An 11,487-nucleotide genomic window follows, 5' to 3' on the forward strand; every position below is an offset into this window, starting at 1 on the left:
CCCCTCTCTCCCCCCCCCCACCCCCCCCCGCAGCCCTCGTCCCTCATCTCCAGCGCCACGGCAGCGGCCCTGCTGAGCTCCGGCGCCGTGGACTACTGCCTGCACGTGCTCAAGTCCCTGCTGGAGTACTGGAAGAGCCAGCAGAGCGACGAGGAGCCCGTGGCCACCAGCCAGCTGCTGAAGCCACACACCACGTCATCGCCGCCTGACATGAGCCCCTTCTTCCTCCGCCAGTACGTGAAGGTGAGGGAGGCCCTTCCCCGGACGAAGCCGCCTCCTGCCCTCCTCCAGAGCACATTCCTTTCCGCCGTGTGTGAGTAGGGCCCGAGGAGCCGAGGGCAGGGCGCTGCTGGGAGCAGCCTGCGCTCCTTGGGGGTTTTACTCGTGTCGTGTGGTTCAGTGAGTGATCGCTCCTCCCGACCTACTGGGGTGCAGGCCCCTGCCCTTTGTAAAGTGGGGAAACGGAGTGAAATCAGACAGATGCATCCTTGCACTGAAGCTCCTCAGAAAAAGGTGAGGAGACACAGGGTAACCGTATGACCACATCCTGCTGCGTGTGTCAGAGGCTCCCCGTGCGGTCGTCGGAGCCCGTTCGGGGGGATCGTTTAGAACACAGGCTTTCTGATCAGGGGAGAGTGGGAACCAGTGTTCCCACGTACCAGCTACAAAGCTCGGGCAGGTTCCATCTGGCCTTAGCCTCAGTTTGCGCGCTGGGAAATGACGCTTGGCGTGGGTTGTCGTGAGCACTGAGTGGCAGCACAGCCCGGCGCCGAGCGCACTCTGGTGCCCACTGTGTTCACCATCTCGACTGCTGCTGTCCATTTGCACCTGGGCGGTAGCCTTGTGTGGGCGGCCATCCTGTGCTCCCCACTGCACATGCCGAAGTGCTTTGAATTGTTCGGGGATAGAAGAGGCATAAAACGGGAATCTCACTCTGTCCTTCTCTTTAACCCTTATCTGGAGTTCCATAACTTTTAGGCCAAAAAGTTCTCTGAGAACCCAACTATCCACCTACCTCTCTACCTGTGTCACTGTGAATCCTGGCACGTAGCTCCACTGACCTGTGCCTTTCCCCAGATGTGGCACACCGCTTTCCTACTTGCTGTCTTTCTGAACTTCTTTCCCTTTGCGTCACTTCCTTCCTCTCTGAGCTAATTCCTAGTCCTTCTTCAAGACCTGGTTCACGCACTGGACCCTGGGAAAACCCTCCCCAGCATGCACTTCTGCTACCAGGTTGGATGGAGAAGGCCTTTTCCAAGGTCCCCAGAGCGCCCTGTGCACACATTGGCATCTTCCCCTTGTCTGTACCCCCCGTCCTTAGCAAAGGACCGATGAGTAACTGGCGATTGAATATACGAGACACGCTGGGCCCCAGACTCCTGCAGGCTCTGCCCAGGGGACCGCACAGCCTGCAGGGTACCTGTGGCTTCCACCGTCCCCACAGCCCTCTGTTAGTTCCCCTGCCTCCAGGGGCTGCGCGTTACTAATCCATCTGCCTTGCTTTATCGAAATGTCTTTTGTTATCACAGGAGGTTATGGTTCTAGGGAGTGGTCTCACAAGAAGTCAGAAATCCTTCCCCACCACTGTTTTTTCCATCTTTTCCCTTTAGAAGTTTAGTTCTTGTGTAAGCAGAGCACAGTCAGTCCAGCGTCAAAATCCACAGAGTAGAATGTTGGAACTTTCAAGACAGGTGAGGTCTGTGTCCACTGTAACCATTGCATGTCACAGAGTTGCCCCCAGGAGCCTGGGGCCTTGCTGGGTTTAAGCTCAACTGTCAGGCTATGATGGCTCCCATTTGAAAGGTGCCATTTGCTAATTCCAACATAAGCTGTACCTAATGAGCAGTAAACTGGCCTTTCCCCCAGTTGTGGCCATGGAAAGCCGCCCGTCCCAGGCTCTCACACAGGCGGTCTTCCTCCAGGGCCATGCTGCTGATGTGTTTGAGGCCTACACTCAGCTTCTAACGGAGATGGTCCTGCGGCTTCCTTACCAAATCAAGAAGATCGCCGACGCCAACTCTCGAATCCCCCCTCCTGTCTTTGATCATTCATGGTTTTACTTTCTCTCAGAGGTAAGTGGAGGTCCCAGGCAGCATGCCATTCGAGGAGAGGACCTATCGGCTGTGACAGCCTTTATGGTCCCCTTCTGTCCTCACTCGCAGGAGGTGTGTCCTTCAGCAGTGCCGCTCACGCCGTGTGGGTCTCGCCCCCGGTGTCCTGTGTGGTGAAGCTGTGGAATATGGCTCTCAAAGCAAACCATGGCTTGAGATTCCAAGTCCATATGTTTAACTCTTTCTGCATATGACAGGAATAGTCAAGTTTAATAGATTCTGGAAAATAGAGAATATACTAGTTATATTAGAGAGAGATTTTAATATAGGGAATTGATTGAACAGCCATTGGAGAACCAAAAAGAAAAAAGGGAACCCAGAGACTGTAACTCCAGGAAGCAGCCACCAGCAGCCTGTGTGTGGAGAGGAGTCGGCCGGGTGGGCCTGAGGTAGGGGTGTGGTTGATTCTGGAAGCATGCAGAGAAGCTGATGATTAGAACCAACTGTAGTTTTGCTTGGTCCTTGGATACTGAAGAAATGACAGGCTGCCAGAGTGAAAGGCCGTTGCCAGGGTAGCAGGCAGACAGGAAGGAGCCAGTGCTTTTTGCTCGTGCTCTCCATTGTCCCTTGTTGTTCCCTGCTGGCAGGACCAGAGGGGGAGGCAGCTGGCAGAGCAGCAGTGTAGTTAGTGCGCTTCTGGACCGGCCATTGCAGGGCGTGTGTGGTGGGGCGGGTCTGGGGCCAGCCGAGATTCGGTAGCTTAAGATCAGCCACCATCACAGCAAGCTTGAGGTTAACTCCAGGAAGAATGACCTGTTTGCAAACCCCAGATGACCATTTCAGGTCGGGCAGACGTAACAACCCAACCTCTTCCCACCTCTGTGGCCTGAAAGAGATTCTGAATATGTTTTCCTGACCATTTCACTTTATGGGACGAAGTGGGGGGCACAGAGCGGAGGCTAGCTCCCCCGTAGATTCCGAAGGACTCCGTTCGGGGAGCGGGGGTGTGGCTGTTTTCCCTTCTTTGAGATCTTCTTTCCATGCCTTTCTTTCTTCTGTAAGGAATACTGAAGTTCACTGGAGGCTGGCTTGCCCGTGAGGAAATAGCTTGGCTTGTGTTTCTTACCAGTTTTTAACAGTAGTTAACAAAAATCCGGGGTGCCACTGCTGGCGCAGTTCCTGGGTCATTGACTCTTTGTGTTGCTTTTCCCCTCAAGTACCTGATGATCCAGCAAACTCCTTTTGTGCGTCGTCAAGTCCGCAAGCTTCTGCTCTTCATCTGTGGATCGAAAGAGAAGTACCGCCAGCTCCGGGATCTGCACACCCTGGACTCCCATGTGCGTGGGATCAAGAAGCTGCTGGAGGAACAGGGCATCTTCCTCCGGGCAAGCGTGGTTACAGCCAGCTCGGGCTCTGCGCTGCAGTACGACACACTCATCAGCCTGGTACGGGGGCGCAGGGGAGTGGTGGGGCAGAGAGAGGGCCGGTGGTGTGGCTGGGCCAGCTGGGCGATAGGACAGAGCAGAACGGGGCTTTTCAATATTTAGAGGACGTTACGGCCACAGTTGAGCTCAGGGCGAATCCGTGATGCTCTATGTCCAGTGTAGTTGGCGTCAGGGTCTGAGATTTCCCCGTCACCGTTCCTGCTCCCACCTGACGTTACGAGGAGTGGCGTGAGCTTACTCGTGTCGCTGGCTCCACCAGAATTTCACACGCCTCTGAGTATTGTCCTCCAGCACTAAAGAAATGATGTGTTATTGTCTGAAAATGGTTTGGACTTTCGGAGAGCAAATGGAATATATCGCATGGGAGCATCTAGAAGAGAACATCTTCAGTATTTTATATTCTTAATTTAGTGTCCTTCTTACTGGGGTGCTTTTAAGCAGGTACAAAGTAAAGTTGGGGTGGGGGAAAGAAAGAACAAAGTAACCTGGAGTGTAGCTTCCTGTCATGGCCTCTCTCTCCTGCTGTGTTACTGAGTGGCCTGCGGGGTCCCTGTGAACACAGGGTGTTGGTGCGGTGGGGTAGCACGGAGGAGGCTCAGTGAGCGCTGTGGTGTGTGCCCTTGGAGGGCCCGGGGCCCGGGCGGCTGTGCTGTGGAGTTTGCGGTCCAGCGTCAGGACGGCAACCCCTCAAGCGCGGGCTGCCTGTCAGGGCTGCTCACCTCTGCTCATCGGTTTCCATTGCAGATGGAGCACCTGAAAGCTTGTGCAGAGATTGCTGCCCAGCGGACCGTCAACTGGCAGAAGTTCTGCATCAAAGACGACTGTAAGCAGCGCAGCTCCTCCAGGCTGCCATCACTCCACTGTCCCTTTGAGAGCCACGTAGTGAGGCCTCCTGTGTGCCAAGCACTGGCCTGGATGCCAGAGAAAAGTCTATGCGCAAGACACGTAGCTAGAAGTCTGCCTAGCTTGGAAGACAAGTCAGACCTTCAGAGCCATCAGGGCCATAGACAACCTGGGGCGCTCTGGGAGCACAGAGTAGGGTAGCTGCCTCCAGATTGTAGAGCTGAGACTAACGAGGAGCCTGTGGGGTCTAGAGAGTCGTTGTCCTGGAATAAGTGGGGGCTGAGAGTCCAGCTCGGGTAGTTGTTCCGACGTGGATGAGGTGCTTCTGCAGAGGGCACGAGTTGCGGGAGCCGGGCCGGTCCTGGCTGGGGGCAGGGGCCCTCTGGGTTAGGCATCTCAGAACTGAGCCCCGGTCTCCTCTGCCTACAGCCGTCCTCTACTTCCTCCTCCAAGTCAGCTTCCTGGTGGACGAGGGGGTGTCCCCGGTGCTGCTGCAGCTGCTGTCCTGCGCCCTGTGCGGCAGCAAAGTCCTCGCCGCTCTGGCGGCCTCCGCAGGCTCCTCTGGCGCCGCCGCCTCCTCAGCCCCTGCAGCTGCTGCTTCTGGACAAGCCACGACGCAGTCCAAGTCATCCACGAAGAAGAGCAAGAAAGAAGAAAAGGAGAAGGAGAAAGAGGGTGAGCGTCTTGGTGACCAGGGCGATGTGTTCTGATTTCTCTCGGAGCCCACGGTTTATGCTCCCTTCAGAGAGGGCTTTCGTGCTGATTTACTAGGGACCTAAAACTCAGGTGCTCTCTAGCATCTAGTTTTGGTTTTATTTTCCTTTACACCTTAACACGTGACTTCCCATACCAAGGAAAGGACAAAGGGCTCTGAACGTTTTCAGTAAGCGAAGTTTGTTTTCCCATGAAATAATAAATTGCACTTGCTGCGTGGGGAGGTTGTCAGTGGCTATTGATGCTCGTAAATGTGCCTCGTAAACTATTAAATGCTCTACAAATAAATGGACGCTGTTTTAGTGGACTCCTTACCATCAGAAAGGCAGAAGCCTTTCTGCTTCGCTGCTTTTCATTGTCCTTGGAGGCCTGAGACTGGTGATCAGGAGAGCAGGGGAGGTGGTTTACATTCTCCCAATTAATGATTCAGAGAGCTGTTTTAGGTAGAGCGGATCTCCAGCGTAGCTGTGTGTGTTTGGTGTCAGGCTTGTGTCAGCCCTTTCTCCAGTGCCTTTTTGATGGCATTACTGCATGTGTGTCTCATGGGGGCTGGCCGTCTGGTTCTCCAGTAAAAAACTGAAAGGTGTTTCCAAATTAGAAGCATTTAGTGGAAACTCTTAGACATGGACAGAGTCCCCTCCCTCTCCATCTGGTGTCACCGGCTCTAGGACCGTAGACCAGGCTGCCTGGTGTCCGGTCCTCAGGCCCGCCCTGATCTTGCAGGTGAGAGCTCAGGCAGCCAGGAGGACCAGCTGTGCACGGCTCTGGTGAACCAGCTGAACAAATTCGCAGATAAGGAGACCTTGGTCCAGTTCCTGCGCTGCTTCCTGTTGGAGTCCAATTCCTCCTCGGTGCGCTGGCAGGCGCACTGTCTGACGCTGCACATCTACAGGTAGGGGCCGGGCTTGGGTTTGGCGGTCTGCGTGGGTCCAGGACCCGAGTGGACAGTGTGGTTCTGTCTTGGCATTATGTCACATGCTCACGGTCACAGCCTCAGTATTTATATCAGCCTGGATCCTCTTGACTGTTAACGGACGTCTTCACTAGGTTATCCGTTCTTAGCCATTAAACTGATGTTGTGAGCAAGAGATGATTGCATTTTTTCTGAGAAGGTTGTGTTTTGAAGTTTGTGAAGTGACCAGGCTTGACTCTTCAGGCCACCTTCTGAAGATACACCTGTTAGGATCTGCTGTCGAAAGAAGAGCAAAACAATTCAAACTTAACCCCTCGTTGTGGGGAGGTCGATACAGAAACAGTACCTGGGTTTTGCTGATAAAAGGGACTCCAGGGTCTTCTGCTGCTTGGTAATACGAACTGTCCTTTACCTATAGAAACTCGAGCAAATCTCAGCAGGAGCTCCTGCTGGATCTGATGTGGTCCATATGGCCAGAACTCCCAGCCTATGGCCGGAAGGCTGCCCAGTTCGTGGACCTGCTAGGGTATTTCTCCTTGAAAACTCCACAGACGGAGAAGAAGGTAACGATTGATGTATAGTCAGAGGGGCCATCTAGCTACATTTGACCTTTTTTCCTCTTTAATTTTTTTTTAATGTTAATCCATTTTCGTGAGAGAGCCTGAGCGTGACCCGGGGAGGTGCAGAGAGAGAGGGAGAGACAGAATCTGAAACAGGCTCCAGGCTCTGAGCTGTCAGCACAGAGCCTGACATGGGGCTTGAACCTGGGAATGGTGAGATCATGACCTGAGCCGAAGTCAGATGCTTAACCCACTGAGCCACCCTGGCCCCCTGACCTTTTTCCTCTTGAGTTAAGAACATTATGACCAACCTACCTGGGGGGCACATTTGTATTAGATCTATGTTAAACATTCCCAATGTGTGTGCCACGTGGCTAATATACACCAGCACATAAGCACAGGCTGACTTTGGCTTAGTCAGCAGAGGGAGATCAGGTGGGGAGGAAGATGCAACCCATTAAAGTTGTTTTAGGAAAGAAGGTGTCCCCCGGGTTTTCCTGGCTGCCCTGATGACACCCCTCAAAGTGTCTACAGTTGGATAACCATTTCATGACCTGTCCCTGGGAATAAAGATGATCTTCATCCCCAGGGTCTGAAAAGATGACTGTCCCCAAGACTGGAAACTTGTAGAGAAGACCGAGTCCTTTAAACAACTACGCGTTAGGCCCAGCCTTGCGTGATTCTGCGCCAGGGCTGAGAAGCCCATGTTTCTCCGGTGGTCTCCACTAGCCGCAGGGGACAGAAGTCTTTTCCAGTCAGACTTTAACTCTGGTCTTTATTAACTTCTGTTTCAGTTGAAGGAATATTCACAGAAGGCTGTGGAGATTCTGCGGACTCAAAACCATATTCTTACCAACCACCCCAACTCCAACATCTACAGGTGGGCCCGCTCTGCCTTCTCCCTCACTGAGCCCCGTCAGACAGGCCCGGGTGCCATGTCTCCACACTGCTTGGCTCTTACACGAGAATCAGCACACCTCTGTCTCATTGGTCTTTGACTCCCTCCTTGTAGCTGGGGCCCTGCACACACAGGGTGCTCAAAATGTACCTGCTCAATTGGGTTTTGGGAAGCAGTAATTTGAGAATGTTTGTTACTTCAAGGGTCTGAGTCTGAATCAGTTAAGTTTACAGACAATGGCTTGGTTAAAAAAACTTTTGAAAGTGTGTTGGTTAAATGCGCAGTTATGATTTCCCTGGTTTAATAGCGGTTGTTCTTTTTTTTTCTAAACTTCTTTGAGATTTAATTTTTGTACCACAAAATTCACCTATTTTAAAGTATATACGGGCGCCTGGGTGGCTCAGTCGGTTAAGCGTCCGACTTCAGCTCAAGTCATGATCTCACGGTTCGTGGGTTCGAGCCCCGCATCAGGCTCAGCTAACAGTTAGCTCAGAGCCTGGAGCCTGTCTTTGGATTCTGTATCTCCCTCTCTCTCTCTGACTCTCAAAAAAAAAAAAGACAAAAAATCACATTAAAAAATTCTTTAAAAAAAGTTTCACTTAAAAAAAAAATAAGTATACAAAAAATTTGGTAAATTTAATTGTGACTCTTCTTTGAGTCGTATATTAATGTAGATTTTTAGGGTTCCCCTGATCTCAGGACAGCTCAGAAATAGGAAACATCTAGGGCCGATGGGGTGACATTTTCTCCCTGTGGCTTCTACTTCCCTCTCAAGTTGCCGTGTCCTTCCTAGGGTGGGGGCGGGGCTCGCCTGAGGGACTGTCGCAGGGGCGCGTTCGTGGCTTCTTTGTGCGGCTCGGCGCTTTCTAAAATGAAAAATTCCTAACGCTGAGACTGGTTTCTCCCTTAGCACCTTGTCTGGCTTAGTGGAGTTTGATGGCTATTACCTGGAGAGCGATCCCTGCCTGGTGTGTAATAATCCAGAGGTGCCGTTCTGTGTAAGTGCCGCCTTCAGCACGGGCAGTCGTGCAGTTTGCAGGGCTGCCCGGTGGGTTTTTTGTTTCCAGAGATTGATCGTAGCCACATAGGTGTTCCTTTCCCAACAGTTGGTCACCAGTGGTGTGAATGCTTACCTGCCACACTTATCACCTCAAGTAGAAGCTTCACCCATGGTCGAAGGGTGGGTTACAGCCATCAGTTTTGAAGAAGACAGGATGAGCCGGTGGCCTTGAGCTGATCTGCTGTTTTGTGTCCTCCTGTGTTTAGTATATCAAGCTGTCTTCCATTAAAGTGGACACGCGGTACACCACCACCCAGCAGGTCGTGAAGCTCATCGGCAGCCACACCATCAGCAAGGTGACGGTGAAAATCGGAGATCTGAAACGGACAAAGATGGTGCGGACTGTCAACCTCTATTACAACAACCGGACCGTGCAGGCGATCGTGGAGTTGAAAAACAAGTACGGCCTCTTCAGGTTTGGGGAGGGGTGGCTTGTAAGGCTTGACACCAGCCATTGGGTTTGATTGCTGGAATCGGGTGAAGCAGCACCTCCCTAGAAGCCCAGTATGTTCTCTTTCCACTTCAGTCGTGACGGGGGACAAGAGTGAAATACCATTTCCCGAGGGTGCTGACAAAGGTTCTTTTAAAATCCTGTCTGGTAGAATCCTTGGGGTCTGAGGAAGCAGTTCAGCAGTCTCTGCCCTCAGAGAGGAAGCTGAGGGAGGGGACTGTACGGTTCTCCTCCCCGTGTCAACCAGGACAGTTCCAGGTTTATATAAAACCTGTACTGGGAAATAGCTGCCATTTCTCGGATTAAAGCACTGTTTGCTTGCTCACAGAGAGGCGGTATCCCTTCAGATGCTTCTGGGGCATGTAGTCCTTATGTTTATACATCACACCTTCCCTTTGTATCTGCCCGTGTTAGATCTCTCTGGCTCGTGTGTCCCAGTGTCTGAATCGGGGCGCGTCACATGGGGGCAGGAGCAGGCACTGGTGCGGGTTACAGCGCTGGCCCAGAGACAGATGTGTGGAAATGTCAGGCGTGCCTGTTGGGCAGAGGAGGACACGGGGAGGCGCTGCTTAGAGAGGAAGCTGCCGCACACTGCTGTTCTGCACGGGATGGAAGCATTGCGATTATTTCCAGGGCCAGAATGAAGCTAGGCCGCACCACATCGGTGCTTGGCCACCAGGAGCTGGGCCCACAGGAAGTTTTCTTCTTTCGGAGGGCAGCTCACACTGGTGAAGTGCAAGCAGAGGCTGCCTGTTGGGCTAACCCGCTCCCTTCCCTAGGAGGTGGGGTTCATCTCGTGTTGCATAGAGTCCGTGCAGCTATGAGTGAAGCGCCCAGAATCTGCACCAAGACCGTGGGCTTGCGCCCCAGCTCTCCTGTCTTTCTGACGTGGGAGATGTTGTGTAGTTTGGTTTAGTGTGTAAACTGCCAGGGACGGAGCCTAGACGTAGCAAGTGCTTGATAAGTATTACCCGTGGTTACTGTGGTCACCGTGAGTTACTGCGCGCCTGGTCTTTTTTCGCCTCCGCTGGGTGCGTGGCCCAGGGTACCCCTTGGGCCCTAGTCGGGCCCTGTTCTCGGGCTCTGGTGTGGCATACTTCCACAGGGGTATCTGCCCTGGGTATGTGCTTCGTGGTTTGTGCAGGGCCTGAAGAGTTATCCCATGTAACTTCAAGCACTTGAGAGTTAACACCCTCTTTTACAGAAAAAGCGTAGTGGAAAAGTCTTCTCTATGTTAGGTTGCTGTTATCTTCCAGACCTCCTCCTTAGAGTGACCACTTCACTGCCTTAGAAGAATATGTGGGGATGGTCTTACTCTTTCTTCGTCTCTTCAGACCGCTATCACTGAAGGGTAAACAGGTGGCTCTCAGGGCCTCTGCCACCCTGTCTGACACTGTCTCTCGTAGGCCGGCTCGTTGGCACAAAGCCAAGAAGGTTCAACTGACCCCCGGGCAGACAGAGGTGAAGATCGACCTGCCCTTGCCCATCGTGGCCTCCAACCTGATGATCGAGTTTGCAGACTTCTATGAAAACTACCAGGCTTCCACAGAGACCCTGCAGTGCCCACGCTGCAGCGCCTCCGTGCCTGCCAACCCCGGGGTCTGCGGCAACTGTGGAGAGAATGTATACCAGTGTCACAAGTGCAGGTGAGGGAGTGCCGCCCGGGTTGTGTACGTTCCTTGTATTTCCCTGTAAGATTCTCAGCATGGGCAAGTTCAGTGTCTGGTGCCCTCACAGTGATTAGAGGGTTGCGGGTACGTGGAGTTCAGGGTTGGAAGAGCAGTGTGTGTATGTGTGCATGCGCCTGTCCTTTGGGAGCCTGGGAGCAGGGGTCCTTGAGTTTAGTTGCACGTTTTCCTTTCTTGTTACCTGGTTGTGTGAGTCATCCTCACCTGCGTCGTCCCTGCACGGTTCCAGAGTACGCGTGTGGCCCTGTCCATCTCATGGTCACCCCCACCCTCTACCCCCGAGCCTCTCCTGCCCCCTGACCCAAACACCTTGGTTCTTCAGGTCCATCAACTATGACGAGAAGGACCCCTTCCTCTGCAATGCCTGTGGTTTCTGCAAATACGCGCGCTTCGATTTTATGCTCTATGCCAAGCCCTGCTGTGCGGTGGACCCCATTGAGAATGAGGAAGACCGGAAGAAGGTGAGGCTGGATCTGTCCTGGACCCAAGGCAGTGGCTTTGCTCTGAGCCTTGGGCAGCAGGGGGCTGGTGGAGGGCGGGGTGCTTTTCCTTACAGCCTGAGTCTCCTCAGCTCGGTGCTGTCTGCAGGGCCTGGCTTTAGGGTGGCAGCAAAACACGGCATACGATACATTGGGACACGGGGCTCACACGTGACTTCTGGGAAGCGTTGGTTGGTAATGATCCAGAATGTCTCAGTGGGCAAGCAACTTGAGATTTGGAAAAGCAGAAGGAAGTCGGACGAGCGTCTTGCATTTGTTCCCCAGAGGCCTTCGTCCTGCAGCTGTTGGTCTTCCCTCAGTGGCCATGCGTCCAGGGGCTGGTTCTCAGCCTGCGCGGCTGGGGATGGGGGTGGGGGTGGGGGTT

General features: G+C 53.2%; 1 protein-coding gene across 1 annotated transcript in view; it reads left to right on the forward strand.

Annotated features, from left to right (window-relative positions):
- The window catches only part of UBR4 (ubiquitin protein ligase E3 component n-recognin 4), a 130,906-nt gene that overhangs the window by 80,923 nt on the left and 38,496 nt on the right, over positions 1-11,487 (forward strand). Inside the window, exons 63-74 of the mRNA XM_077775556.1 lie at positions 34-243; positions 1,923-2,072; positions 3,269-3,496; positions 4,241-4,319; positions 4,769-5,014; positions 5,777-5,945; positions 6,385-6,529; positions 7,321-7,406; positions 8,335-8,422; positions 8,691-8,884; positions 10,342-10,581; positions 10,946-11,084. Coding sequence (XP_077631682.1) covers positions 34-243; positions 1,923-2,072; positions 3,269-3,496; positions 4,241-4,319; positions 4,769-5,014; positions 5,777-5,945; positions 6,385-6,529; positions 7,321-7,406; positions 8,335-8,422; positions 8,691-8,884; positions 10,342-10,581; positions 10,946-11,084 — 1,974 coding nt within the window. The remainder of the gene's footprint in view (positions 1-33; positions 244-1,922; positions 2,073-3,268; positions 3,497-4,240; positions 4,320-4,768; positions 5,015-5,776; positions 5,946-6,384; positions 6,530-7,320; positions 7,407-8,334; positions 8,423-8,690; positions 8,885-10,341; positions 10,582-10,945; positions 11,085-11,487) is intronic.

This window comes from Crocuta crocuta, unplaced genomic scaffold, assembly GCF_008692635.1.
Source record: "Crocuta crocuta isolate KB4526 unplaced genomic scaffold, BGI_CrCroc_1.0 scaffold127, whole genome shotgun sequence".
In the NCBI taxonomy this organism is placed as follows: domain Eukaryota; kingdom Metazoa; phylum Chordata; class Mammalia; order Carnivora; family Hyaenidae; genus Crocuta; species Crocuta crocuta.